Source organism: Nothoprocta perdicaria, unplaced genomic scaffold, assembly GCF_003342845.1.
Source record: "Nothoprocta perdicaria isolate Ctin4 unplaced genomic scaffold, notPer1 scaffold_39, whole genome shotgun sequence".
NCBI lineage: Eukaryota > Metazoa > Chordata > Aves > Tinamiformes > Tinamidae > Nothoprocta > Nothoprocta perdicaria.
In genome coordinates this window covers 31,706-59,685 of record NW_020455632.1, presented here as the reverse complement: position 1 = coordinate 59,685, position 27,980 = coordinate 31,706, and the positions used below count along the sequence as shown (strand labels likewise).

At 39.9% G+C, this 27,980-nt stretch overlaps 1 protein-coding gene across 1 annotated transcript; it reads left to right on the top strand.

The window, feature by feature from the left end:
* ADGRF5 (adhesion G protein-coupled receptor F5) lies at nucleotides 1–27,924 on the top strand. Its single transcript, XM_026044922.1, has 21 exons — nucleotides 1–128; nucleotides 2,774–2,904; nucleotides 5,370–5,430; nucleotides 6,016–6,186; nucleotides 7,616–7,795; nucleotides 8,648–8,775; nucleotides 9,308–9,366; nucleotides 10,027–10,169; nucleotides 10,962–11,174; nucleotides 11,957–12,190; nucleotides 13,561–13,725; nucleotides 13,847–14,065; nucleotides 14,330–14,548; nucleotides 16,092–16,253; nucleotides 17,892–18,088; nucleotides 18,616–18,792; nucleotides 19,655–21,007; nucleotides 21,960–22,001; nucleotides 22,099–22,158; nucleotides 25,970–26,054; nucleotides 27,030–27,924. Exons 2-21 carry the CDS (start codon nucleotides 2,788–2,790, stop codon nucleotides 27,107–27,109), a joined length of 4,065 nt encoding a protein of 1,354 aa, XP_025900707.1. The 5' UTR covers nucleotides 1–128; nucleotides 2,774–2,787; the 3' UTR covers nucleotides 27,110–27,924.
* The last annotated feature ends 56 nt before the right edge of the window (nucleotides 27,925–27,980 follow it).

Below are 27,980 nucleotides of genomic sequence, written 5' to 3'. Positions count from 1 at the left end.
GATGAATCTCACCAAGAACCACCTTTGCTGAGGAACAGTGACAAATGCCTGTCAGGGAAATCCAAGTCAGTGACTTTGAGGGTATTTTTTGGCTATAAGCTCATTGCCCTCCTCCTTCTATTCCCAAGGTAAGATCACAGATCATGCTTACATTATATATACGTATTTGTCACAGGACATACTAATCAGTGAAGTACCCTGTCTGCTTGGGTGAATCACTGCCATGGGTGATGTGTCACCCACTGACAGTGTTCAGAATTTTAATCAAGTTAATCTTATCCATTCCAATGCTCTTCAGGGCTATTCTTAAGAATGTTTCCACAGTGCTTGTCTTTCTTAAAATGATTTTTGCAACCTGCTTGAGCTCTGCCATTTTCCATGGCTCTCATTAACTGTTCATTCTGGAACTCGATAATTGCTCCACTAGGGATATTCATATTCAAACATACATATTCATACAAAATAAATATTCATAGCAAAACACAAAGCTTGCAGTATTCTTCAGCTCCTTTTCTTCATTCCTTCTTGGTAAATAAAGTGTGTCAGCACCTTCTTTAAGAGTCCATGCATGGCTTGCTTGCCCTTGATGTTTCATTATCTAATCTACTGCATGAGTAAATCATGGTATAGGTATTACTGATATGATTTTTTTTTTTTCAGGGCTTGTTTTCAGGTACAACATTATGTTCTTGCATGTTGTTAATGGTAGTGTATTCCAAAAACCTAAATTACACACTTTTTTCCCCAGGAGATAATCTCAGGATGTCTTGCTGGCAATGCATTCAGATTTCTCTCCCTTATAGGCCTTTCTGGTGGTGTCAATATTTACTTCAAACTTCACAGAAAGATGATCTAAAAATGCTGAAATGCACTGAACTGTGAGAGATCACTTAATGYTTGGGTGTGGAAGGGATCACTTTACATGTAATTTAAGAGCATAATGTACACAGATGATGAATCTGTAAATTTTTTTTAGATGAAATCACAGAATCACAGAACAGTTGAGGTAGGCAGGCACCTCTGGAGATCATCGAGGGCAACCCCCTCTTCTCAGAACAGGGTCAACTGCAGCAAGTTATTCAGAACTATGTCAGGCTGGCTTTTGAGTACCTCTAAGAATGGAGATTCCAAAACCTTCCTGGGCAATGCTTCCAGTGTTTAACCACCTTCAAAGTGAATAAATTTTTCTTATGTTCAGATATAATTTCATTCATTCAGTCTTTGCTTTTGCTTTTCACTACTGAAAAGAGCCACYGAAAAGAGCTTTTGCCCCTGCATCATGAGACATTTATACAAATTCACAAGAGCCTCCTGAACATTCTCTTGGTTCCAACTAAATGGTCCCAACTCTCTCAGCTGTACCTCATAAGACAAATGCTCCAGACCTTAGTAATCTTCATGTCCTCCAGTCCATGTCTCTCTTGAATCCATGTCCATATCCATGTCTCTCTTGAATTGAGGAGCCTAGAGCTAGACACAACACTCCAGGTGTTGGGCCTCACCAGAGTTGAATTTAGGGGGAAGATCACATCCCTCAGCCTGCTGGCAATAGTCTTTCTAATGCAGCTCAGGATGCTATTGGTCTTCTTTGCCATGAGAGTGCATTGCTGGGTCTTGTTCAGCTTGACCATCAGTACCCTCCATATCCTTCTCTGCAAAGCTCCTCTTCAGCTGGTGAGCCAACAGCATATACTTATGGAAGAGGTTATTGCTTCCCAGGGCAGGGCTTGGCTTTTCCCTTTGTGGAACTTCATGAGGCTCTTGTCTGCCCATTCTCCAGTCTGTCAAATTCYTTCTGAATAGTAGCATAAACATCTGTAAGTCATTCCTCCACATTTAGTATCATCTACAATCCAGGAATTTTCTCTCAAACAGGTGGATAATAAAAAGGGGCAAATGATGAAAGCAGAGGATGGCAAAAATGATTAAATGCATGGTATTTTCCAAGCAGGCCCAAATAATATTCCTTTACTAGTTTGCTGTGCTGAAAGCTGAAGTAGTTCAGGAGCAGATCAGACACCTCTGTTCAAGAGGCAGGGATRTCCATGCAGGAGGCTGAGAATTTTAATACACAGCTAAAAGTCTGACAAATTCATTAACATTGCTATTTTTTTAGCTCTTACTAAGCAGTCACTCTTCACAAGAAATCAAAAAAATATCAGCCTTAAGGAAGAGTTTTCTCTACCCATTTTAGATCCCTAAAGCTGTGCACATGGGGTCCCCCTTTAAGAGATTTACTCTATAGACTCTACAAAGATCTTAGGAGCTTCACTTTTTTTTTTTTATAAGTCTGGCTGAAACCACATCTACTCTTGTTAGCCAAGCTGCAATGGAGCAAATCCTCAGTAATAGCAACACTTTTCAGTATTTCCCATGTTCTTTCTGTGCATTTGCTAAGTGCTCCTGAGAGGAATAATTGCCAAAATCAATTTTTGTCATGGGAGAGGAATTTTGTCACCTCCCCTGATGCTATTAGAAATCTGCTTGGAGTCTGCTTTCTCCAGGACCTTTATTTCTCTTTCCGCTTAGGGTGGCCATAGCTGCATAAAAAAAAAAAAAAAAAAAGAGAGAGATGAGAGAAATACTCTGGTGAGAGTGGAAGGGGAATAATTATGTATCTTGTTCCATGTTATGTCTTGTACATAGCAAATAGGCTATGCATACTGAAATATTCTGAAAATACCATTTTTGTGCAGTGTGCTGATGCTTCCTACTGTGTGAGTTGTGAGTCAACTGAAAATTTCCTAACCTTTTTGCTGCATTTTGCTTTCAGGCTGTACAGCAAAGATGTTTAACAAAATGCCATCTTGGGATACTGCAGCTCTGTGCTGCTTATTTCTACTTGTTGCAGGAAGGTGCCATATATCACAAGGCTTGGACTTTGATCCATTCATCCAATATGAAGTGAGTATCCTTTCTCAGCACCACTGATTTTCACTTATTTCTGCTTATAATGACCATGCTGCCATAATTCTGCCTTACATGGATAAAATCTTAAAGGAAGTCAGTATAAGATCATGCACTCAAACTAAGGCCCTAAAATTTTCTCCAATGGTATAAATGGATAAGCCAGGAGTTGAGCTCTTCTTCCCACTTTCCAAAGACAACTGAGCAAAATTTCTGTTACCTCAACATGTTAAGTCTGCAAGGGTTTTTATCTGTTCTATCCTGAGTTAAGCCTAGCTAAGTTATGTGGATACTGCTCCTAAATGGGCTTTATCATCCTAYGACAAAGACCCAGAACAGGACAAATGAATCTTGCCTAGAAGTGGGGGGTTGATACAACCAGTGCAGATATGGAGAAGCTTACATGAAGGTGACAGGAGTCTCACTGATGTCCTGACAGTAGGACATGAGTACATATGAATAAAACACTGCTCCTGACTGACCTTGTTTATAAGATGCTGAGGTTGGACCCAGACTTAACTCCATTTTCCTACTTTTTTTGATAATTTTCTGGGATAATGATTCATACTAGTATTCTGTATCATGGAAATCCGTTTGTGTTCAGTGCTGTATATGTGTTTGGTAGAAGATATCTTTTCACAAAAAGTTCTAACTAGAAAGGATAAAAGAGGAACAGAGGAACAAAAGGACTGACTGATTCAGTATAATTTCATTGTCTATTAAAGAAAATTAGTCTATAAATCTACCAATTTCTAGTCTATCACAGTTATTAGATGAGGGAAGGCTTCTGCATTATAAATCCTTTCAAGTCAAAATGATCCCCTCTGCATCTATGTTCAGCCTCTAGCAACAAAGGACCCTTAACCTCAGTAGACTTAACAGAAGACAACTGCAAAAATAAAACATTTCTAAGCTGCATTCCTTCCCTGCTGTGGTTCATGGCATCCTGCTATGGTTTTACCAGCCAGTGGACAATGAACTTATTTTAATCAGGCTGAAAAGAGGCCACCAGAAGTGGTGTGGAAGATGGGAACTCCTCATGCTGTTACTGCCACCGATCCCTACCTTGGCAAATCAAGACAAACTGGTTCCTGCTGCACCTTCTGCCCTACTGTGGATGGTTAATAGGGACCAAGTATCTTGTTTGTTCTGTGTTTTCAAAGTGCTTCCAACTCAGCACTTAGGCATTTTCATGAAAAAAAAAACAATCACTTATTTCCTAGCATCGTTGAGCCATGATACACCCTACATATGAGTCATTACTTACTGGTGTGAATATGGTGTTAAGTATTTAACAATATGAAAATACTCTGCAGTTGCTTGGGAGGACAATTAAAAAAGGAAACCACCTAGACCAAACCTGGAGAAAGAAGTGGATCACAGTGGATCACAAATCATTTTATTTTTAACAATTTGAGCTGATCTCTGAGCAAGATGAAAGGGAGCACCCCTGGCTGTCTAAAAATGCCAACACTCCTTGGGATCTCCAGCACCAGAACAACTGTGATATGAAGTCCAACTCTAATCACACACCAGATGGTTCCTTTATGTAAAGAGATGACTTAAGAGTTGCCAAGCTATTCACCCTTTCTGTAAATAAAAATTTCAGTAGTGTTGAAGAAACTGGCAAAGCTTCAAATTTCCTGCCTGCGTCTGCTTTTCTTTAGCTTTTATTCCTAACAATGGTGCCAGTTTATTTTTAGTGTATTTCTAAAAAATAAGATGGTCTGCATCTCATTTGGCCGCATCTTGCATGAATCCACTCGCTCTGAAATTGTGCCACCACTGCCACCAGTCCTACACAATGGTGTGCTAGTAATGACTCATGAAATAGCTATTTGTTCTAAAATCTAAACTGCAGCCAAGGCATTTCAATCCTCTTTCTGCTCCTCCTGCATCTGGTTGTGCTACTTTGGAGCTGGAATTTCAGGGCAAAGAGGAAAGTAAAGGGCAACATCAGTTCTCTGAGTGGAACTGAATGGAGAAGACTGTGTGGAACTCATTTCCCCCAAATCCCACAAGCAATATCTTATCTCAGGAGCAATTATTCCTTCCAGGGCAGCAGCATAGGGATCCCACCTACCACACATATCTGCCCAAACGGGGTGCAAGGGGACAGAATCAGGAGAAGGTCCAGATGCATCCAGAGTGGTTTGCAAAGCTGCCAGAGAGCTCTCCCTGCCCAGGCAGCTCTGTGGGCAGTTGTGGCTTAGCCGCAGAATTCCTGCTAAGCTCAAGCATTTCACCTTGTGGATATATGCAAAGAGGCAGATGCAAGCTCAGTACAGCCCTTCAGCTGGTGCTTAACATATCCCCGCTTGGAAGATATAAATATTCTATTTAAAGAGGATGAGGGGGAGGAGAAGAGTGGAGGCAGCATTCTTATTTATGCGTATATTTTCGTCACTGTTTCTATCATGATAACAAGAGCAGCTAAAACTTTCTTTTGCCTTCTCTGGCAGATGGACAGTGCTCTAGAAGAGGAACATTTCCACTCAGAGTGGCAAAGGCAGAAGCGAAATGGTATGTGCACAAATGGATGATACCAGAACAGATATTCTAGCAAACAATGGATGAAATRACTAATGGGGACAGCATATCTCTATGGATTGTCAACAAAAAGYGGGAGGTAACAAAGGCAGAAGCCACAGTGGTGGAAATATTTAGCTGGTCAGAGATTGAAATACATGAGCACAGCTTTCTCTGCCATATGAAATACATGGTGTAGGAAAAAATAAAGGATTTTTAGCAGGACAAATTCACATGATAATCCCATATGGCCTCAGTCTACAGCTGACAACCTATCCACTTGCTGAGCTGAAGATGAGAGGGATGAGGCAGCTTTTTTCTGTATATATAATACCACTTATATCAATTTCCTATTGGTCTGAGTCCAAAGAAATCACTTGTTTTTTTTTGTTTTATTTTATTTTATTTTTGTCAAAGAAGCAACAGATAGGACACGTGTGGAATATCCACTGATTMGGAAATGGGAAGCAGAATATCACATTCAGTTAACACTAAACAGCAACAAAGAGCCCAAATGTTGACCTGGAGGTATCGGCTTATAACACATAGCTTTGCAGTCTCATCCGATTTCTTTTTCAGTGATTACTTTTGACTTGCCTGCTGTGGAGTATACTATTGACATTGAAGTAAGCCTTACCGATTCATCTTATCTGGAGCCAATGAAAGAATATTTCAAGAACCTTAGTCTTCCAGCTACATCAAATGTTTCAAATGTGGAGATGACAGTTTCAAGCCTCAATGTTACAACAGGTGGGTTGGTTGTTTTTCTTGCATTCTGGTAAATGTGCTTTYTTGTCAGTATTTAATCTTTCCCATCTTTATCATCCACCACACTTAGATGTCAACAAAACTGAGCTGTCTCTGGCRCCTACTGAAAGGCCCAGGACCGAAGCTTCAGCACACAACATAACATCATGTTCTGTCATCTACATCCCTGCTGCTTCTTTTTGCATGACATTGGCATTGGGAGTAGCCTTGAGATGCTGAGCTGAAGGGTTTTGCTCCAGTTTGAATAACTAATAGTCTGAGTTACTTTAAGTTTCAGGAAGCTGTATCAGCAATTATCAGAGCGTTCACTTCCCTCAAGCTTGCATTTGGAAAGTAAATGACAACAATAAGAGGTTGTACTCTGTCCCCAACAAGGACATGCATCATGGGATGCCATCTTTTCCTGATGCAACTCTCTAAATTATTCTTAAGGCCAGGATATTGGATATATTATCTGAGCCGTCACTTTGCAACATCATATCCACATAATTAAAAAAATACTAGAGGCCATATAAACACACCAAGTATTTACAATAGTAGAGCGGGATGTTTTGTGCTTTCTTATCACTGGATTGAGACCAGTGAAAGGAAGTGTCCATAAGTTCTCAAAACAACATGCAAACTACTACTTTAAGGGCCTTCAAGATCAAATGCTACGTGGAAAAAAAAGTTTTGTTAATATTTTATTCTGTTCGCTTGACAGTTAAATTTATTTGAGCAACCAATAGCRCATCAAGAACAGGAAAACTTATAGTGAAATGAATTTTGATTAGAGAATGTTTGTTTTGAAAGAACTTCCTGAGAATGTTGCCTTCTCTCATGCAGCACKCAGATGTCAAGACACATAATCATCGTGTAAGATGTCAAGATAGAGAGTGACACAGTGTCTCACTAGCCATCAAGATCACAAATACTTTTGAAGGTTGTTATTACTTGAAAAGCATGTATGATGTTTACTTTTAGCCTAGGCAATAGACTAAATATCCGGTCTTAAAACTATGATATGGCCTTCGCCAATATGCCAGGAAAATTTTTAGGATCAGGCTTCACATTTTCATTCATGTAATGCTTAAAGATAATTGATCAGACTTATCCTTGCACAAGCCTACTTGGTTAGTGTTTTATGATTAGTATGGTAAGATTTGCAAAGCATCAAATCACCATGTTTGCATCAACTAACTGAACAGACAAGAAAGGCAACAATTACTTAAAATCACTGGCATAAAAGTCCAGCAAGGTAAATATAATGCTCTAGATGACCCTGCGTGTGCAGGGGGGTTTTGACTAGATGATTTCTAGAGGTCCCTTCCAACCTTAAGGATTCTATGATTTTATGAWTCTATGATATATCATGCAATATGTTATGCCCCATTTGGCATTCTCACGTACTTCTCTTTCTGTCTGATGCTAGTTTGTCTGCCCACGGGGGAGAACAAGAGCTGTTGCTCCTGTGAAAGTGGACAAGCATGGCCAAGATCAGTTTGTGGTGACTTGAKAACTTGCTCTGCTGTCAGTCTAGCATCCACACAGTCCTGTGGCTACATCAAGCAACTGCCTTTCTATGGGCCCTACTGTGAGCCTCAGACAGCAGGTAAGGAGAAACAGTGCTGAATTTCATCACTGTAGAACCTACATGCTGGTTAGAAGAAAAAATGTGCAAAGTCTACAGAGATGCCTTGGAACTCATATTTGGCATCGTGATGTGACACTGCCTTGAGATGGGTACCAGAAATATTTAGTGTCCATGCTGGAGTCCCAGCTCACTCACTTGCTTCCCTGAGACTTTCAGCTTTTGCTAAGCAAAGCAAGTTTTGTATCCTCAGACTTTCAACAGAGGAACTTAAAAGTGTGACCGAATTGTGTTTTATTTCTTATAAGGAGAGGGAACAAAAAAGAAGAACATATCTTTTTTTTTATTATTATTTTATTTTCTTGCAATTTTCTAAGCATTTTTCCCTCTCTTGTGCTGATTGATAAGTCTTGAGTCAAAATTTTACTCTCCTGAAATCATTGAGGATTTTCCCATTCATTTCAATGGGACAGAACCTGGTCCTATGAAGGAAATTTGTCTCACCTGATTTTAGCCAAGTAGAAGTTAATCATCTGGTCAAAGTTAGTCATTTAAACTCCCTCTACAACTGGAAATCTTTGGTGACAATTCAACCATTTTAGGAAAGCTGTCTACTGCCTTCTGAATGTATCACATTCTGGAAGTACCTACAGCTTTGCATCAACTGAAGAAGCAGAGACATCCAGCAGACACCAGATCTCTCAGATAAAGACAGTTGGGAGGACCCTACTTTTCCTGTCATACAGCTGAATCAGAGCAAGTTGCAAGATTTAGGCTTGAATAGATAGTGGATTATGTTAGAACAGAAAGCCAAGAAATCACTCTGTAATTATCATTTTTAATTATGCATTCATTTTTATCCTTTTCTTACAGATTCTTGTGGTATGGAACAGCCCCTTGCAATAAATATTTCGGTCAGACTTGACACAGTCTTTTCAAATGATCTCATGGATTCTTCTTCTGAATTATACAAAAAATACAAGACTGACCTTGAAAAAGCGGTAAAGATTTTTTTTCCCATCTCCAAAGGCACCTAGTCACCTAAGAAGTACAGAATTTATCCTAAGTATCAGTGTCTTATCTGTAAAATAGTGTATCCTGTCTGTGTGCCAGTGGGGAGCTGTGAAGCATGCAGCAGTGGTAGCTATGAAGAGGGCCAAAGTTATTATGCACAGTAACACATCRGCAACATTCCCATTTATTTTAAATATACATTTAGGCAGGGAAGTATTTAAGATCTTTTAATATAAAAAAGCATTACTATTTTCACTATATTGGTCCTAACTTAAGACACCATGCAAGCGATATAATTATAGAATGAAACTATCAGCACAAATTTATCCCAGTGAAAGGGAGAAGGCCCATTATACCAGCATATATGTGCTTTTAATTATGTCCATGTTGAATTCTATTCAATTCTAGATTTAAATTCCAGAATTCTATTCTTCCTATTTTAAGCAGCTTGGAGTAAGATATAGAGGATACATGCCATTTAATATCTCTTTCTTTGGGTTTTTTTTTTTTTTTTTCCAGTTTAATGAGAGCTATACATGCTTACCAGGCTTTGTATCAGCAACAGTAACCAGTTTCAGGTAAGGAAGCAATTTCTTTCTTCTGGAATAGACATCTTTCTGTCTGTCTCCTTAATGAGGCTCAGTTAGGAGTAGATCATCAAAAACAATATTCACTGTGTTTAGAACTATACTGTTACATACCTAGTGAATAACAGTACAATATAAGCAAAGGAAAACCCAGGTATTAGCATGAAAATGTGTTAGAAGTTACTGCTGTGCAAAAGTTTGTATAAAATAACTCTTCAGCTGGTTCAAAGCCTTTCATAGGCTCTCTGAAAAGGCTGAATTCCATCCAAAAGAAAAAAGGGATGCAAATTATAGGAATATCTCCCAGGCCATTAGGCAGATGAATTAGTAAATTGGCTCTGGACGCAACACTGGATATCAATACAAGAGACATTACTTAAGTCAACCCCTATTTAAATGCAGCTGCATTTCAGGATTTCTAAGGGAATTTTACTAGAAGTAGGCATCCAGGCCGAGGACATGGCCCTTAAAAGTGTCCTGGCTTGCAGAAAACCTGTAGCACAAACTTCTTGTACACAAGGACAAGTCTTATGTTACAGGAGGAGCCTTTCATGGGCTCACACTTTCCTACTCATGCAGGACGAATCACAACAACAAATTAATCCACTAATATGCAAGTTTGTTTCTTTCTGGTCATTTGTACCTGCTCAGGCCTGGAAGTGTTTCTGTGAACTATGAACTAAAAGCAGCATCAGCAACCTTCCAACAGATAGAAGATTCTAACAGATATGTACCACAACTTCTAGATACCTCCTACAGGCTAAACCCCACCTCCTTTACCACAGAAATAACAGGTAAGTTTAAAACTTTCTGGATATTTCTCTTTGTCACATTCCTTGGAAGTGCTAAACTTATCCATGCAGTTGCCTTATACTATTGATAACTTGGTACTGGTCCTTCAAAAATGCTGCATTTTTCTGGCTGTTTCATTTCATCTCATCACACATCATGAAAGCTAAAGAATTACAAGAGATGATGGCCATCCACCCAGTAGCTCCCACAGAAAACCAAATCCTTCCAGCAATTCCACTGAACCCTGATGCAATCTCTCCATGRGAGAGAGACTGAATACCTTTCAGCTCACTTCAAGAACTGTGACAACCCTTGGCATATCAGGCTGCCAGTATTTGCTTCTTCTTTAAACAAATCAATAAATCTCTTTCTCTTTATATGAGTGGGTTCCTTCTGGTTCCCTTGGCACATTTCCATCCCAGTGTTGGAGGATCTGCCACACTTCAGTAGCCCGACCAACTGCCCTGGAAAGTGCTGTACTCTCCATGCACTAAGCACTGGATTGTCTGTCCTAAACTTGGAGAATTACCTCAACCTGGTTATCTCTTCCCATTTTTTTGTACTTAAAAAGTAGTGGTGATGATATTTCTGGGATCTATGGCTGACAAAGACAGTAAAAGAATCTATCATGGAAAAATAAATGACATATCTTACACCACAGATGATCTAAATAAATGATGAAGACTATATAAATATATATGTTGTGAAACACCTATGGTTCCCATGAGATGAAAGATGCCGTAAGATGTGAGCTGAACGACAATAATACTGAATSGTGGTCTTCATCTTCCCAGATCAGACAAACTTCACTGTGAATCCCATGGATATTTTTGAAGGTGACACAATAACATTGATTTGTGAGACAAATATAGCTACCGAGAACGCGACCTGGTACCATTCTGGTCAGATCGTCTCCAACAGCAACCGGCATTCACTGATGATAAAAGTCACGCAAAGTACCTCAGAGGCAATTCTTAAAATTACTGAAGTTACAGCGATAGATTCTGGTATGATTTTCTCTCTTGTCAAAACAACATATGAAATCTCTAGTGTGAGTAATTTTGCATATATATGTTAAAAAAATGCAGTGATTGCATTTCCCTAAAATGCAAAAGTATAGTGTTCCTTGTAACTTCTGTATTTGTATTCTGTATACGTTCCTGAGTTCGGATGATGAATTTTACATCTGACTTCAAAAAGCTTGGGTGCTGCGATGCAGGATAGTTTGTGCCATTTAGGAGGTGGGAGTTTTGTGTTCAGACCTCCTCTGGTGAAGGACAGCCTGAATATTGGGGTCCCCGCTCCTGTGAAGAGTGGCCTTCTCACAAAGCCAAAAAATTGTGTGTCTAAAGTAAGGAAGAAGGGCTCAGACTGCCTCTTTCAAAGGCACCCAGATTGCACTCAGGAGATAGATGCTTAAAAAAGTGCCCGTCCTGTTCTCTTTGGCAGTACCTCCTGAGCAGAGTAGGTGGCCACACTCTGCCAGTTCTTGTGGATTCTATCTCACGCACCTCTCTCTCACTCATTCCCTATACCTTTTGCACAGTCCAACCATTTTATTAGCATGACATGTTGCCACTACCTGGATTCAGACCCCAACCACCACATCAGCTGAATTTTAAGCATCACAGTCCCATATCTGAGAGAAAAATTTGACTAGCAATAGTAGTCACTGCAGTCAATACAGTCACATCGTATTGCAGTGTGATGGGAGATGTGAAGTTCCTAACTCTAAATTTAGATGAAACAATGGTGAAACATGTTCTCAGATACTGCCTATGCTTTACAGGTTCCTATATGTGCGTTTTCACAAAGAGTGGTCCATTCTACAAGCTGATATATAAGGCCACAAAAGCAATAGATATCTCTCCACTATACATCATTTCACACTCAAATGACATTGATGTTACATGTGACAGTCCTGAGATGCAGACAAACAGTCCTTTGCTGTTCTGCTGTATTGACAGACAAGTACCATCACTAACCGGTGACTGGAAAGTAAATGGACCTATCAATATTACAGGTAAGATTAACAAAGATTGCCTGGTTTGCTTGTTCTTCTCTTTTTATTGGGCAGTAGCTCCTCCCAAAAGACAAGGCTATAGGATGAATATTGGGTATGYGCTCCAGTGGGGAAGACAAAGTCTTTCATTTGTGCTGTCTTGATCCTAGTCTGATTTGGGGCATATTCATGCAAATACTGCTGCTCAGAATTGTGCCATCTTGTTTGGGAGCCCCTGGCTACACCAGAACCATACTGAGTTTTCCAAAAAGCTTACTTTTGCCCTCTCTAGTCTTGAGAGGAAAGGTGGTGGATCAGCTTCTAGGAATATCTCCAAAATCACCTTTGGTTTGTGAAAGCCTCTGGGTACCACATATAAGATCTGACAACCAAAGGGGCAGATGATACAACATACCTGCAAACATAAAAAAAGTCTCCACAGTTTCTCTCTCCATAGGTAGTTGAGATCTATTATGTGATTGCTTAGTCAGGCTTCCCGTAAGGCCTCTTTTATGAGTCATAAAGAGTTAATACAGCTCCAAGAACAATGTGCTAGAGGTAATTACAAGATAGCATGAATAGAAACCATCATAAATGCCTATAAGGCATGGTCATAAACAATCTATGGCCCTGTTGAACCCTTAAATATTTTATGGCTATGAGTTAACTGTTTATTATTAACTGGTATAAATGAAACCAGCAGAAAGTGGGATAGCAAAATGAAAGAAAACCTTCAAAGTTCATTTGTCATGTCTACACAGTCATTTCTACAGGGGACAGATAATGATGTGGAGGGGTTTTGCTGAAAGAAAGGATTAAATAATGTAATCATCTGTTTTGTGTGATTCATCGCAGCCAGGTTTTCATCCACAAATTTTGCTCATAAACCAGATATACACTCAGTTTTAGCATGGGATAGCTTTAGCAGTTCTGTCCTCTTACAACTAAATCTGCACTCTTCAGATTCAAAGTTGAATGCTTGTCAAGATACTCATAATGTTTATTTCAAAATAAGATGACATTAGAATTTGCAGCATTTCCTCATATTTTACTTATCTTACTCACCCTAAATATGATAGGCAACAAGGGTAGGCCTGAACCACAACATTCTTTTTGACACCCTGAGACATCTAAGCAATACAGTTGTTTTCCATTGATTTTTTTTTTTTTTTTTTTGATGGTTGTTGGGCTTTTGCCTTTGAAGACCAGTGTAAGTGTTGACAGAGTAAAGGGGTGTGCATGGCTTTTAGCACTGATGAGCAAGAAGTGCAACCAAAGATTACATAGAAACCCACAGGGTTCTTCTTAGCTATTGTGATTGACTGTGATTTTCAGAGCCTGGGTATTTTGAGACTTTCATAGTCCCTCAAGGATTGTTTATTTCACTCTAGGGGTCTCCAGCTTCACTGGAAACTGCACTGAATACAAGCTCCAAGTCAATGCATTGCTATGTCCACCTGAGAAGTCGGGTATGGTGACAACATACACATGTGGGCTGCAAAGTGGACATGGTGCAAGCACCAGTCAAAACATCTCAGTGACATATTTCCGAACAGGTAAGCATCATGTAACACCAGCCACAAGCTCTGTGATGCCCAGGTGGCACATGCCATTAGGAAGTGGCTGCCTATAGTGAGTGACTGTCAATAACGTGCCATTTATCTTGTGTCTTCTCAGCAAATGTAACCATAACTTCAAGCATAAAAACATTTGTTTCTGCGGGAAACTCATTTAATCTAACGTGCACAAGTGATGTGAGCAATTACGACAGCGTCATCTGGGAAATCCAGTATGGAAATAACATGAAAACCATAGACTGTGCTATGTGCATCAACAGCAGCAAATTCCCAGCCAAGTCTGTGCTCAGTGTGAGGACTGCCACTGAGGACTGGAACGGTGAGTAAATAGTTTGTGTAGACTACAAAGGCAATGAATTCCTTGTACCAGATCATTTACAGCATCCTTAGTCAAGCAGATTACCGAGATGCCTGGCCACAGGAAATAAAAGAATTAGAATCAAAACTGCTGGAGGACAGCAAGGCATGATGCAGCCCACCACATTTTCTTGTTCCCATCTTGTTCAGAACTGGCACTCATGACCAGACAAAAGCTGAGACACTCCTCTGTTGTCTGAGACCATTCCTGTGTTATTGCTTGCAGGCACCTACATCTGCACGTTCACCCAGAAGAACCTGAACAGTTCTGCCAACACSACAGTCATAGTTGTTCCCTTGCCTCTGAGGCAGAACATCCTGGTAGACCCCATCACGGCGTTCATACAGAGCAATGTGCCGCAGCACCTTAGCTGCTGCATAAATGCAGGAGCCACTGAAAATTATGATGTCACATTTATGGTTCAACAAAACGAATTTAAAGCTGGTAAGTGACCATAAACTTGCTGCATTAACAGTTACACTGTCACAACCCCAGTCTATAGTTCTCCACAATCTCCAGAGTTAGAGTTAAAAACTGTAACTACTTTTCACGTGATTGGGTTTCACACATTATGTTCCTTTCCACGCTTAYTCATACCCAGTTCCTTCCCGTTTTACTATTGTCTATTAGCCCATTCTCCTTACTCCTAGTCATCAGAAAGCACCAGATTTTTACTCTCACCTATTCAGAATTGGTCAAAATGTGTTTTTTAAAATTAAAATGGAATATTTTACACATATTCTTAGAATCCTTCTTTATTCTMATCAGTGACTTTTATTCACCTTGACATTATTTATGTACTTTTGAATATTTATTTTGGTGTCTGAGCRTTTGTTTGTTTTCAGTTGAGTCCGTGTAACCAATTCATATTTACTGCTATTATGACCACTTACAAGGACTATCAGGCATATAAAAACGGAGAAAAATACTATTTCCTTAAGAGTGGCTGCAGTTCCTGAGAAGAATGGCTAACATTAATTAGGGGAATATTAAAGTTAAATGCAATAGCGATAAATACAGATATGAGTAATTTTTATGTCYTTTCCCAGGCAGTGAGAATAAGCATCCTCAGCAGTGTTCAGATAGTGAATTCTGTGTATTTACTTTTATCTTCCATTCTCATATTTTATGAATTCATTATTGAGGAAATGTTACCTATGAAGAAGATCTTACAATTCATGAAAAATGTAGAATAATGTACTAGAAAGCAATTCAGAAAACTATCCTATATTCATCAAGGATATAAGTAACATATAATTAACAGCGCAAAAGCCCAGGATTCTACGTTTTAAATTTGGGGCTGTTCTGTAGCTTCTTTGAGATGTTTAATATTCTGGGAATTGTCAAGTGGCTCACAAGATAGCTAGGTTAGAAAAGAGCATAGAAAAGGCACCTAAACTGACTCAAAAAACCCACACATGTTCAAAAAACAAACAAACAACAAAACAAAAACCACATGTAGGAGTGCAAAAGCAACAGGATGAAGTATAAGGCAGGAGAGACTGGATCTTTGGATTGCGAAGAAAAAATGCCAGGATCCCTTTGGAAGAAGCTGCAATCAGAGATCCTCAGACATTGTAAAGCAATGGGAGTGCAGGGCAGACTTGGAGTTTGAAAGAATCATGTATGAACAGAAGAAAAAAAAATCTCAGCCTAAATCAAATGTCTGTGATAGAAGCAGCACCAGAACATCAAATTCTGGTTCCTGCATAGTAAGATGGTTTGGGCAGGATCTGCTCATACACCAACAACTAAAAAGGATGCTGATCAGGCAGTGGCTGCCAGGATATTTACTATCTATATAAATTTTTAAACTTCTTAATATTTTTAATAAATCAGTGACAGATCAGCATATAGATACTCTCCATAAAGAGAATCACCTTTCCTCTAGGAAACAAGGAAAAAAGTTTTACAGAAGCTCTGTCCTCTCTGTTAGCTGATTGACCCCCAAGTCTATATTAAGCTATCTCATTTTTTTTCCATGCAGAAAAAAAGCAAGAAGGAAATTTGTTGTGCTATTACATAATGTACAATTACATGGCACCAAAACCAGACAGCAACACAGCTTCGTTCCAGGCATATTGTAAGTTCGTTAATCGTGTTGGAGATGAAGTCAGGAGTAACAGTATGACACTGACACCAGTATCTGGTAAGAAAATGATGCCATTTAAAGCAGTTAAATAGGAAGACATAGGCCATAAATTTATTACTCATGATATGTAGCAGAAGCAAGTTTGTGTTAGCCAAGAATATTTTGTCCCTTTTTTAATGGAAAATACAGAGGAAAGAATGGGTTTTGCAGAAAACTTAAAAAAAGAARATGTTTTCACTGTATTTGACAGTGTCCCAATATGTTCCTGAGCTTTCATAGCTCAGACATCTTCTGTCCCTACTCCCGCTGGTGTGTCCAGCTCCACTGGGCTCCATCTCCCACGTTGATTGGTCAGGGACTCCCATGTCCATAAACATCTCAGCCCGCACCAACAATTTAGCAAGGGTAAAAGAGTGAGGTGCCTCAGGAAGAAGTTGCCCAGCTCAGGCCAATCTGCAGGACAGTGTATCCAGCTTAGACACAAGAGTGGCAACTTCCCCAAGATGCTGAAGACACCTGAGCAGGTCCAGTTTCCAGTCAGCTCTGGAAGAAACAAATAGTAGACAGAATTCAACATTCCTAAATGCATTTTTAATGGTAAGTTTTGTTCTGATCAGAGTTTGGCTATTTCAGCTTCTTTTTCTGAATTAGAAAAGAAAAAAGAAAAAAAGAAAAAAAAGACATGGGGCAGAAAGTGTTTATTTTTCCACAGTATAAACAGTGCTGCCTACCATGAATTCAAGTGTATTTGGCCAGATTTCACCATCTTTGCAATAAACACAGTGTACATTAAGATCAGACTGCAAACACTRTTTACTTACTCAGCAGGTACTTAATGGTATGACTAACTTAGCCAAAGCTGATTACATTATTTGCAAGAGTCACAGTTCATGAAAAAGGTGCTGAGGCCTCACAAGCAAGGTCTAAATTTCCTGTTAGTGCTGCAGCAGCATTGAATCCCTTAGCAGGGTTAGATAACTCTTAGGGTAAAGATGTCCACATAAATAAAAARAATTACAGTTCCCACAGTGATTAATATAATCACATCTACAATTCTGTTTTCCAATTTAATCTAATAGGCAAATTCTAAAAGTTTGGGTGCTGTTTTTTGGACTTGGTTCAGTACTTCAAAACAAGGGGTTTGACTCAATATTCTTTTGAACTTTATGATTCAAAAAAATGGACTGGGAATTTAAAATAATTTTATTATTTTATTTTATTTTATTTTATTTTATTTTATTTTATTTTATTTTATTTTATTTTATTTTATTTTATTTTATTCAAGAGGATTTGCTGCTTGCTTTTGTTTCATCTGAGAAAAATACAGTTTCAAGCATGTTGCTTCTGGTACCTGACAGAATCAGCAGGTGTTAAGATCCCTGTAAATGAGCATACATTTTACAGTGCCCAAAGAGAAGTTTCCTAACCTTCAAGAAAGTTCATGCTCRAGCTTGAGAGTAAGATATAAATACATGCACTTTAGTCTTATTATGCACAGTAGCAAAGACTTCGTAGTTATGAAAAATCCATCTTCCAAGACATACACACTCCCAAAAGTCTTAATTACCAAAGATGGCAAACTGAAATGCTAAGTTGGAATTTAAAAGCTAAAGACTTGTGAACTTTGTGAGCTCACAGGTCTGATGAGGGGTTTATCTTTGTTTCTCAGTTCTCCATCCCTTTCTCTCAATGCAGGTGGGAAAGTTCAGTGCTCAGGCAGTTTGGGCATTGGAGAAGAAGGGTCCCAAATAACGAAGCCGTGCACTGAGCTGAACAGCGCGGACGGCTTTAACCGGGGCACTATAACTTACGAGTGCATCAGCGGCTCCTGGGTGGTTGCCAGAAATGACTGCCTTTCTGTACCAATAAACAACTTGCTTCTGGGTGCTGAGGTAACGTTTATGAGTTTTTCTGGCATTTTCTTGGCTTTTCAGGCATTGCCTGTGTGAGGTGGCACTGAGTGCACCAGCAGTGCAGCAGTATGGACAGCTATGAGCCATCGGCCAAGCCTACGGGCAGGTCCTTTTTAGCGAGTCCCCTTGGCCATTGCACTTCCCAGATAGATGCTGGGCTGAGGCTTTGGGGCTGAGGTTTATTTTAGTAAATCAGACAAGCAGAGGTAGAGCTACTCGATCATTTATTATCTTAACTCTTTCCCAGGCTGCTCCCTGGTATGGTTTGGGCCGAGGCCAAGTATTTTCTCCTAAATAATTCCCAGAATCAGCCTAAGAGATAGCACAGGCAAGAGACCATTCTCAACAAGTAGTCCAGATACCCCATGCTGGAGGGACAGAGGGCTCAATACTATCAGTATGGCAAGCATGGGCCAGGTTTTTTTTTATTTGTATAGATACAGCCATTATGGAGGATCAAACCCTAAATAAATTGCATATATATAATGTCTTATCTTCTATTCCAGTCTTTGGTCAATGATCCCAACGGAAGAACAGACCTGCCGCAGTATCTTGAGGAGCTTCAGAGAAACACAGCAGCAGAGCAAAGTGCACTAAATCATTCTGCAAACCTAGGTGCAGTTGTTACTATCCTGGATTTGGTCTCCACTATCCCAGCACATGCAGAGACAGCCACTGTTACAGTAAGGTTTTATTTAAGTCTTGCCAATACTTACCAAGCCCTTTGGATTCTGTGTCACAGACAAAGAAATTCCCCTCAAAAGAATTAATGGTTAAGAGTCATGAGAAGGGAGGAACTGAGAGGAATGAGATAAAATAACAGAAAGAAACAGAAGAGCATATGAGAAAAAAAAAATCAGGATGAAGATCTATGCATGAGTCTATGCATGAAATGACAGGACAAAAGGATTTAAGCACTAGGAAGAAAAACTACTACATACTTAGCAGAAATGTTCTAGGGTTCCATAAATGTCTCTGGCACTAAACATCTGAAGAAAAGGAAAAGAATGATGGTCTAGGAGCATGAATACAAAAAGGAAAGGGTTAAAATTAACAGAGGGGGGCTAATACCAGGGCCATGATGGAGTGAGTAAAATCAACAGAATGTAGCAAAAAAATAAATGGCAGAACATACCTCAGAAATGTTTGAAAACCTTAAATGTGAGGTATAAATCTGAGAAGAACAGAACTGCTTTTCTGAGCAGACAAGTGTCAGAAGACTTGATGTTTTGTAGCTGCAGAACCCTAAATGAGAGACAGAGGAATCCAGAATAGCACACTGGCTGAGAACTCTGACAGAAGGGTGGCAAAGAGAAATAGTAAATAATATGCCAAGAAAAGCCAAGCAGCTTAATTTTTCAAAAACTTGGCTTCAAAATAGGGCATGCAGAGGGGTAATGACTGAAGGTTTCATATGACTTGGGAAAAAGAGGAAATGATGGGGATTTCCAAAAGGCAATTGTAGTACCACATAGAAAATGCCACCAAAAATAACAATCATTTCTGTGAGATTCCAATAACATCATTACTTTCTTGCCATTATAGAATTTCCTCTCTACGGTGGACACGATTGTTAATGATTCCAAAATAGAAACTTGGGAAACACTGGATAAGCAGCAGCCACAGAAAAGTTCTTTGTTACTGCGCTCAGTCGAAAGATTTTCGGAGCAACTCCAACCAGTTAATAATACCATTCCGTCTGTAAAAACAGACACCATTCAACTATATGGCATAGTAGTGACAGAAAACAGCAACACAGACTATAATAAGAACTTCACCAGTAAAGACAACCTCACAGTTAATGTGCTAATAAATGAAGATGAAGTTCAGACTCTGCCACAAAACTCAACCATTGTCAGTGTGGCCTACTCAACCCTTGGACGTATTTTGCCCCAGAGTAAGTCCATGATTGTGAATGGCTTACTGCTAACAACAACTGTGAGCAGAAGCAGAAGCCACAGCATCTCTATCAATATGACTTTTGCAAAGAAAAATACTTCCCTAAAGGATCCGCAGTGTGTGTTTTGGAGCTTCGGTCCCAACAGCAGCGGAGAATGGAACAGCAGTGGTTGCACACCCACGGAGATAGGAAATGATGTCATTTGCTCCTGCCGTCACTTGACGTCATTTTCAATTCTGATGTCACCTGACGAATCCAATCAGGGAAGCACTGAAGATTATATTACCTACATTGGCCTGGCCATTTCCATCTTTAGTTTGGTGGTCTGCATTACAATTGAATCCTTAGTCTGGAAATACGTGACAAACAACAYGACGTCCTATATGCGCCATGTCTGTATACTCAACATAGCTATGTCACTCCTACTCGCTGACATCTGGTTCCTTGTCACCGCTTCCACTCATTACAAGAAACCTCTCTGTACAGCGGTCACCTTTTTCGTCCATTTATTCTACCTCAGTGTCTTTTTCTGGATGCTCAGCCTAGGCCTTATTCTTTTCTACCGACTGATCTTCATCTTACACAACACAAGCAAGACTGCTCAGAAAGCAGTGGCGTTCTGCCTGGGATATGGGTGCCCCTTAGTCATTGCAGTCATCACCATCGCTGTCACTCTGCCAAGGGGTGTTTACACCAGAAAGAAAGTCTGCTGGCTCAACTGGATGGACAGCAAGGCTCTCTTGGCATTTGTCATACCTGTCCTCATCGTTGTGGTCATTAATCTGTTCATCACTGCGGTCGTCATAATAAAAATACTGAGGCCAACCATTGGAGACAGGACAAACAAGCAGGAGAGGAGCTCTTTGATTCAAATTGGGAAAAGTGTGGCTATCCTGACACCACTATTAGGCCTCACCTGGGGATTTGGCTTTGCCACCATCGTCAGAAGCAGCTCTCGGGCATTTCACATTCTCTTTGCTCTGCTCAATTCTTTTCAGGTGAGTTACACTTGTGCATGGTTTTGTTTTTTCTATGACCATTTAACATGTATTAACATTACTACAGGGCTGTGCTTGAGGAGAATAAACATAGTTTRGAAAAGTTCAGATTTGTCTTACACATCCTTATTCCCAAAGGGCTCTTTGGGAAACCCATTATAGGAGCATCATGTGTTCTCAGCTGCCTTCACAGATAAGCCTTGCAAATAAAGCTAACATCACTTCTGCCCTTGACAGTTGCTTTGGAGATAACTTGCATCCCAAAAATGAGAAAAATAATCCTACAGCTGGCCAAGCTTCAGCATTTCTGCTCTCATTGCATCTAGAATTATCATAGGATGCTCTTGTGGGTTGAAGTAATGAGGGAATATAAAGAACAGGAAAGTCACTAAAACCAGTAGAACAATATTAAGGGGGGGAGGGGGAAATGGGGGATAACTAACCAAAATCCAGATAATTGATTGTTTTCGATCAGTAAGATCTTCATAATATATTTTAACTGGCCACCAGTATGGAGATATAAAAGAATTTCTTATGAACACTGTGGCTATGCCTACTCTGTCTCTTAAGGATAGTTTCAAAATTGCATATTTAAGATCAAACTCACCTGCCTTTCATATTGTGAGCCTTCTAGCTTATCTTGGGGACACGAGTAGATCATGTCTTCCATACAGGAAGGGCTATCCTAACAAGTGTGCTTAGTGCTAGGAAAGTGCTTAGTGCTAGCTCTATCATTTCTGAAGACCAGATATGTCTAAGGCTTGGACAGGCTAGGCCTGGAGATCTCTACCACATCAGTGGTGTGTTAAATGAGATGCAGAAAGAAAAATGCCCTCTACCAAAGAYGTCAGAGTTTAAATAGTCAACATGGACAATGTTTGAGATAACCATGAGATACTGTACTTAAAATGTTGATGGCATCAAGGACTGAATGTAATTATCTATCCCCTAGGGATTATTCATTTTGGTGTTTGGGACTCTCTGGGACAAGAAGGTAAGAACTCAAATTACTATTTATACTGCATCACGAAAGATATAATTGAAATTTGAACATAACTGCTGTATTTACTGACTTTTTTTTGAACAAATAGATACAAGAAGCCTTGTTGAAGAGGAATTCACTGTCCAGATGGAGTTCACAGCAAACAAAGGTTAAATCCCTTCCCTAAGAATGTACTTCTTAATTCCTGTTGAATAGTCTAACATTTTTCTAGTGTTTTTATAGACAATTGCACTTTTTATTACTAATTATTTACAAGAACTGCTCAGTGAAAGACTGGTCAGAGAAATTAACAACATATCTACAAAAATGCCACCTCTCTCTCTTTTCAAAGTTATTTCAGCTGCGGTTCAAACATGAGAGGAGGCTGGGAGATCACAATCAACACATATAAAATAAACGCTAAAATCCGTAAGAAAAAAAACATTGAACTGAAAGTTTTCCTAAGTTAGAAAAATCAGAAATTTTCAGTGGCACTGTTAATATTTGCAACCATACCATAAATGCAAAGGGAACTTCTTGGTAAGATGCCTTCCAAGTACAGGGAAGAAAGGATGCAGACTCTAACTGCTGGGACTTCCAATTCATACTGGAAAGAGAGGATGGCAGAAAGTAGAAATCTCTTGTCAGAACAGTGTCTCTTTTCTTCCACCATCTTTCTGTTTCTAGTACAGACATGTTCACCTCTACTTCTACCATCACTTCCCACAGAAGGTCGTCACATTCTCAGGCATAAAATACATAAATGTTTCAGACAAAAGGGAAAACAAACAAACAAACAAACAAACAAACAAAAACCCACTGTCTGAAGAAAGCTACAAGAAGATGGATATTTCTGAACATTCTACATTGCAATACATTTAATTTCACATTCCACCATACAGCTGAAAAGTAAAAAAATGAAAGTCCTACCACCTTAGCTCCTAAAAGAGGAATAATTAATTTGTGTTATTCTGATATTACAGCAGAGATTACAATGATTTCTTCCAACCTCACCACCTATAAATCTATGAGCCATCTTTTGCTCATCCCTTTGCAATAAATTTGTGAGTGCTACAGTCTACTCTAACTTGGCAGGGCTTTCACCAGGGAAAGCTTTACTTCACCCATGGGAAGCTCTTCTTGTTAGCAAATCTCCTTTAGCTTCTTTTTAGTCTCAATTTATTATATCTGGTTTCACCACCWTTGCTGCCCCCCAGTGTGTTCTCTTCCCTTGAAATCCTGGTTTCAATTCACACCTTTCCACTGATGACCCATCACCAAGGAATCCGCTCTAGGCTTGGTCAGGGATGAAGGTATCAGAATTTAACCACTGGGACTGGGCTTGGAAAGAGTGGTGGGAAATACTAGCATCTCTACTGTATGATGAGAGTTTAGGCTGGTATCTGAACTGGCTTTATTCAGAAGAGCGTCTAGATGGATTGCTAAAGAATTGGAGAGCAGACTTGGAAGAAGGACATTGTTAAGACAAAAAGGTATGTAGTCCCTAAGAAATGAAAGAAACTACGGATGGACTTTTTTATTCAAAACTCTGCTGGATGTGATCTTSTGCAATGTGCTCTAGGTGTCCCTGCTTGAGCAGGAGGGTTGGACTAGATGATCTCTAGAGGTCCCTTTCAACCTCTGTGATTCTGTAATTCTGTGACTCTTGACTTGAGGGCGACAGCATTGGCTGTAGTCATCTCAGCTCCCACAGCATCACAGAATTACTGAAGTTGRCATCTCTGGAGATCATCTATGCCAACCCCATGCTCAGGGCAGAGACAACGAGAACAGGTTGCTCAGAACCATGTCCAGTCAGATTTTGAATGTCTGTCTCCAAGGATGGCCACTCACAACCTTTCTGGGCAACGTCTTCTAACAGCTTCACAGGAAAAATGTTTTCTTTTATATCAAAGCAGAATTGCCTGTTTTGTATCCATTGCCTCTTGTCCTTTCACTGGCCACCACTGACAGTCTGACTTCCCTTCTTTAATTGTCGCATCAGATATTTACACACATAAGATCTCCCCGCACCTTCTCTCCTCCAGTTTTAACAAGCCCAGCTCTCTCAGCTTCTCCTTGTATGATGCTCCAAGCCCTCCAAACATCCTCGTGTCCCTTTGCTGGACTTAGTCCAGTATGTCCATGTCTCTCTGTTACTGTGGAGCCCAGAATGGGGCAYGTTGCACAGATGCATCCAGGACCAGGAAATCTTTTCTGTGCTAATTCTAGTACCAAATGAGATCACATGTCCTACAGACTCTATAAAAGAGGTTCTGCTGGCAACACTTACCCAGTGGAGCGCAGCAGGCTGTTAGCTTTGTCTCAAGGGCTGGCTCATGATCAACTTATTTACCAAGGGTCCCAGGGGCTCTTCTGCCAAGCTGTTTTCCAACCGGTCAGTCCCCAGCCCGTGCTGGTACATCAGGTTGCTCCTCCCCAGGGACATCACTTGACCTGAAGATCCCTTTGTTGACCTTCAGGACATTCCTGTCAGCCCACTTCTCCCATCCATCAAGGTCAACCCAAATGACACTACAACCATCTGCTGTATCAACCACTTCTGGTTTTGTAAGATAGTTGCACACCTGAGGAGGGTGCACTTTTTCTCATTGTCTAAATCATTAAAGATATTAAATAGTATTGGTCTCTGTACCATATTCTTCTTGAGGGCAACCCAGGAGGCAGATTCTGATCAAGGCAGAGTAGTAGTGAATTTTTTGGGTACCTCAGTGCTTTGTCACATGCAGGCTCTGTGTCAGCATGAGACAGGCGTGATAAAAACTCTGCCTCACTATGCTTGATCTGATACCCAGAACCATCCACTTTTTTATATACATGTATGTATTTTAACTATCACTGCATATCCAGCTATTTCTGCCGGAGTGTAAGTGCTGGAAATTTGGAGCTGGGAACGTTTGCTAATGCATTTTAAAGTGCCGTTCTGTATCTGTGGTTTGAAAATGGCAGCTGCTGGATATGGTGCTATTTGGACTGTGAGAATACTTCCTTTTTCCCAGGAAGCTGAATTAAGTCATTCTCAACCCAGAACAAACAGTACAACTATCAAAGAAAAATAAGCATTGAAGTTCTTTTATTTCCTCCTCGCAGAATAAAGTAGAGTCACTTGTTAAGTCACAGGCCTCAATTCTGAATTTCTTTTAGCAAAATCTTGTGGGCCAGACACTTGCAACTGTTTGATGCTGTTGACCATGCCCCAGTCAGTGCGCTTGTTTGCCTTGGCTGTTCTGCTGATAAGGAATAAACAAAGCATGGTCAAAATCTTTCATCAAACTTTTTAAACAATGTATTTACATTCTTCCTTTAGCACATTAGGAACTAGGTGACAGTGCACAGAATTGATATTTTACACTGCATGATAAACAATGAATAGCAAAGAAATGAACATGGATTTGTTTTCCATACTTTTTTTTTTAAATATATCTCTTCCAGGAATATCATTACTTTCTCAATCCTGATGCAATCATTTCAGAACAAAAGGAAAAACTTCCTTTATTTTCATTAACAAAAGCGCCCTTTCTTCCTTCCCATTTGGACTGTACAAAGCTGTGTTCGATTGCCCTCTAGTGGATCAAGTTAAATTTGCCTCTGATTATCTCAGCCTATTGGCCTTTTGTGACCACCTATAAAAGCATAACAATTATTATTTTTTATTTTTATTTTTTTTACCTTTATAGATATTCTCCCTCACATGAGCTACTAAATTTCTGTGTTGTCTGGTAGGTCAGAGTCTAAAGACAAAGCTATGTTCCCTGGTCAGCAGTTAAATACAGCCTAGTTTTGTTTGTTTGCTTTGCCTTGTAGTTTATCAGCTTCACTGCCATCATAAACATGAAAATGTATGAGGTCCCTTTTTGGACTGCTTATACTGCTGATCAATATTTTAATTATATTTTCCTCTAAACRTGACTGCAGAGAAAATCCAATGTTTTTAACAAAAAGCAATTTCTCTCTTTCAGTCAACGTCTCTTATCCTGGTCACTCCAATGTTCTCTATGAACTACCCATTTTCAAGAACTTTTAACAAYTTATGTGGCAAAACAGGTACGTGATATTTCTCCTCCTTAAGTTCAAAAGGGGGGTTACCTGAGTTCTAATTTACAGGGTGTTTCTATCTCAGTATCTATCCATCCATCTCTCTCTTCCATCCTTGCATCCCCTAGTAGCAGTTTCATTTTCTAGTATGAACTGTAGTAACTCAAATAATCTCATGTGATCTCCCCACACTGCTCCTCAGGTTTGTGTCCTTGTACTCCCTGCCACCTTGGAGCTACAGCTGTAGGTATTCTAAGGGTCCCTGTTAGTTATTTTACAGAGGCCACCATTACAGATACAAGTTTATTTTACAAGAAGCAGTAGTGAAAATATGAATAATTTAATTCCTAAGCATGTGATCTTTGTGTTCAACTGTTGCTCAGAGTAGGCTCTAAGTTTTGTCAAAGTGTGGGATAGAAAGGCTAATATAAGCAACTGCTTTTTAAGCTGGTTGAGTTAGATGCTGGAATGAGAAGTTAGTCCCTGGTTCTGCTAGTTTACGTGATCACACTACCCTGGTATAAAACGCCTCCCACCAGAAGGAACAAGGCTTGCCTATGACTGCCTCCCATGCTGCTATCTGAAACTCCCATAGTATCAGCTTGTGCRCTTTGTGCATCTCAGTAAAAGGCCTTGTGGTCACAGGACAGAGGGAGCTGGAACTCACCTAAAAAGTGTATTTTCTAGATAGTCTTCCATGCTCAAGAACCACTCAGATGTTCCATTTGTGTAGGCAAATTACAACCCTATGATAGCACTCTCAGATCAAACAGACAGCTCTAGGTTGTGCTACCAAACATAYGGAGTTTTTTTATTCTCTGACACTGCCATATCCCAGAAATAAAAGCTAGCATCAGGGCTGCAGGGCAAGTCAAGGCCTCTGAGGTCATCAGGATTTGTGTCTCTTAACCCTTCTTATTTGTCACCGCCAACATGTCTCACACTGTTTGTGCCCATGTTTACTTCCTTTGCTTTGCTTTGCAGGAAAATACCAAGTATCTTCTTCAGAGCCATCCACCTCTTCCTCTGAACACACTTCCAAGTCATATTCTTTGCTGAACTGAGGAACTGCAAATGCTAAGCAATGAACCTGTAAAAGGACCCATGACCTTTCTGAGTTGCAAACAAAAAGCATCTGTGAGTCATCAAGAAGCAACTGCTTCACATTGACTAAACTGTTCCTTGGTGCATACTTCTGTAATGATCCTTTCTGGTTAATGTRCAAGGCAGGCAAGCCTTTTGAGGCGGAATTTCAAGTTCTGCCAGTGCCAGAAGAGATTACAAGACATTTCAAATGTGGAAGGATTTGAAGACCTTCAAGTGTCAGTAAAGACACTGAGACTGAAGAATTCTCAGCTTCTATGAGGGTGCTTAGCACTGCGCAGTATCGAGCCATGAAGCGCAGTGCCATCACAGCTGTCGTCCAACAATTTTAGTATTTCCCATTGCCAATTTTCTGAACAATGTCAAAAGCCTATGTAGATACACAGATACCTCAGAGCTTCTCATCCACCCTCCTGTTGGGAGTTTGAAACAGCCGAAGGGGATAGTGCTCTGCATTTTCTGTTTAAGACTGTGTGGAACCAAAGATTCCTGAGCTGAGAAGGTCCATTTTGGATCTTTATTTTTGAGTCTGATAAAAAGGAAGACCATGATGATTCCTGCATGGTTATCTTTCAGATGAGATACACTGCAAACTCCACGTGGCATGTTTTTAAGATAAGGAAGCAAACCTTATATCCAGAACTACAATTATCCCTCCCTTGATATGTAATGTGATGAAATATGGTTGCTGTCCTTTACCTCAGAGAGGGCTGCATTTATTTAGCATAACATACAAAAGGACTCTCATATAAAGTCTGTATTTTTAGGTCTTCTGTTGCTCATCAGAAGAGACTCACACTTGGAGTGTTCAGAGAATCAATTCTGGAGTGA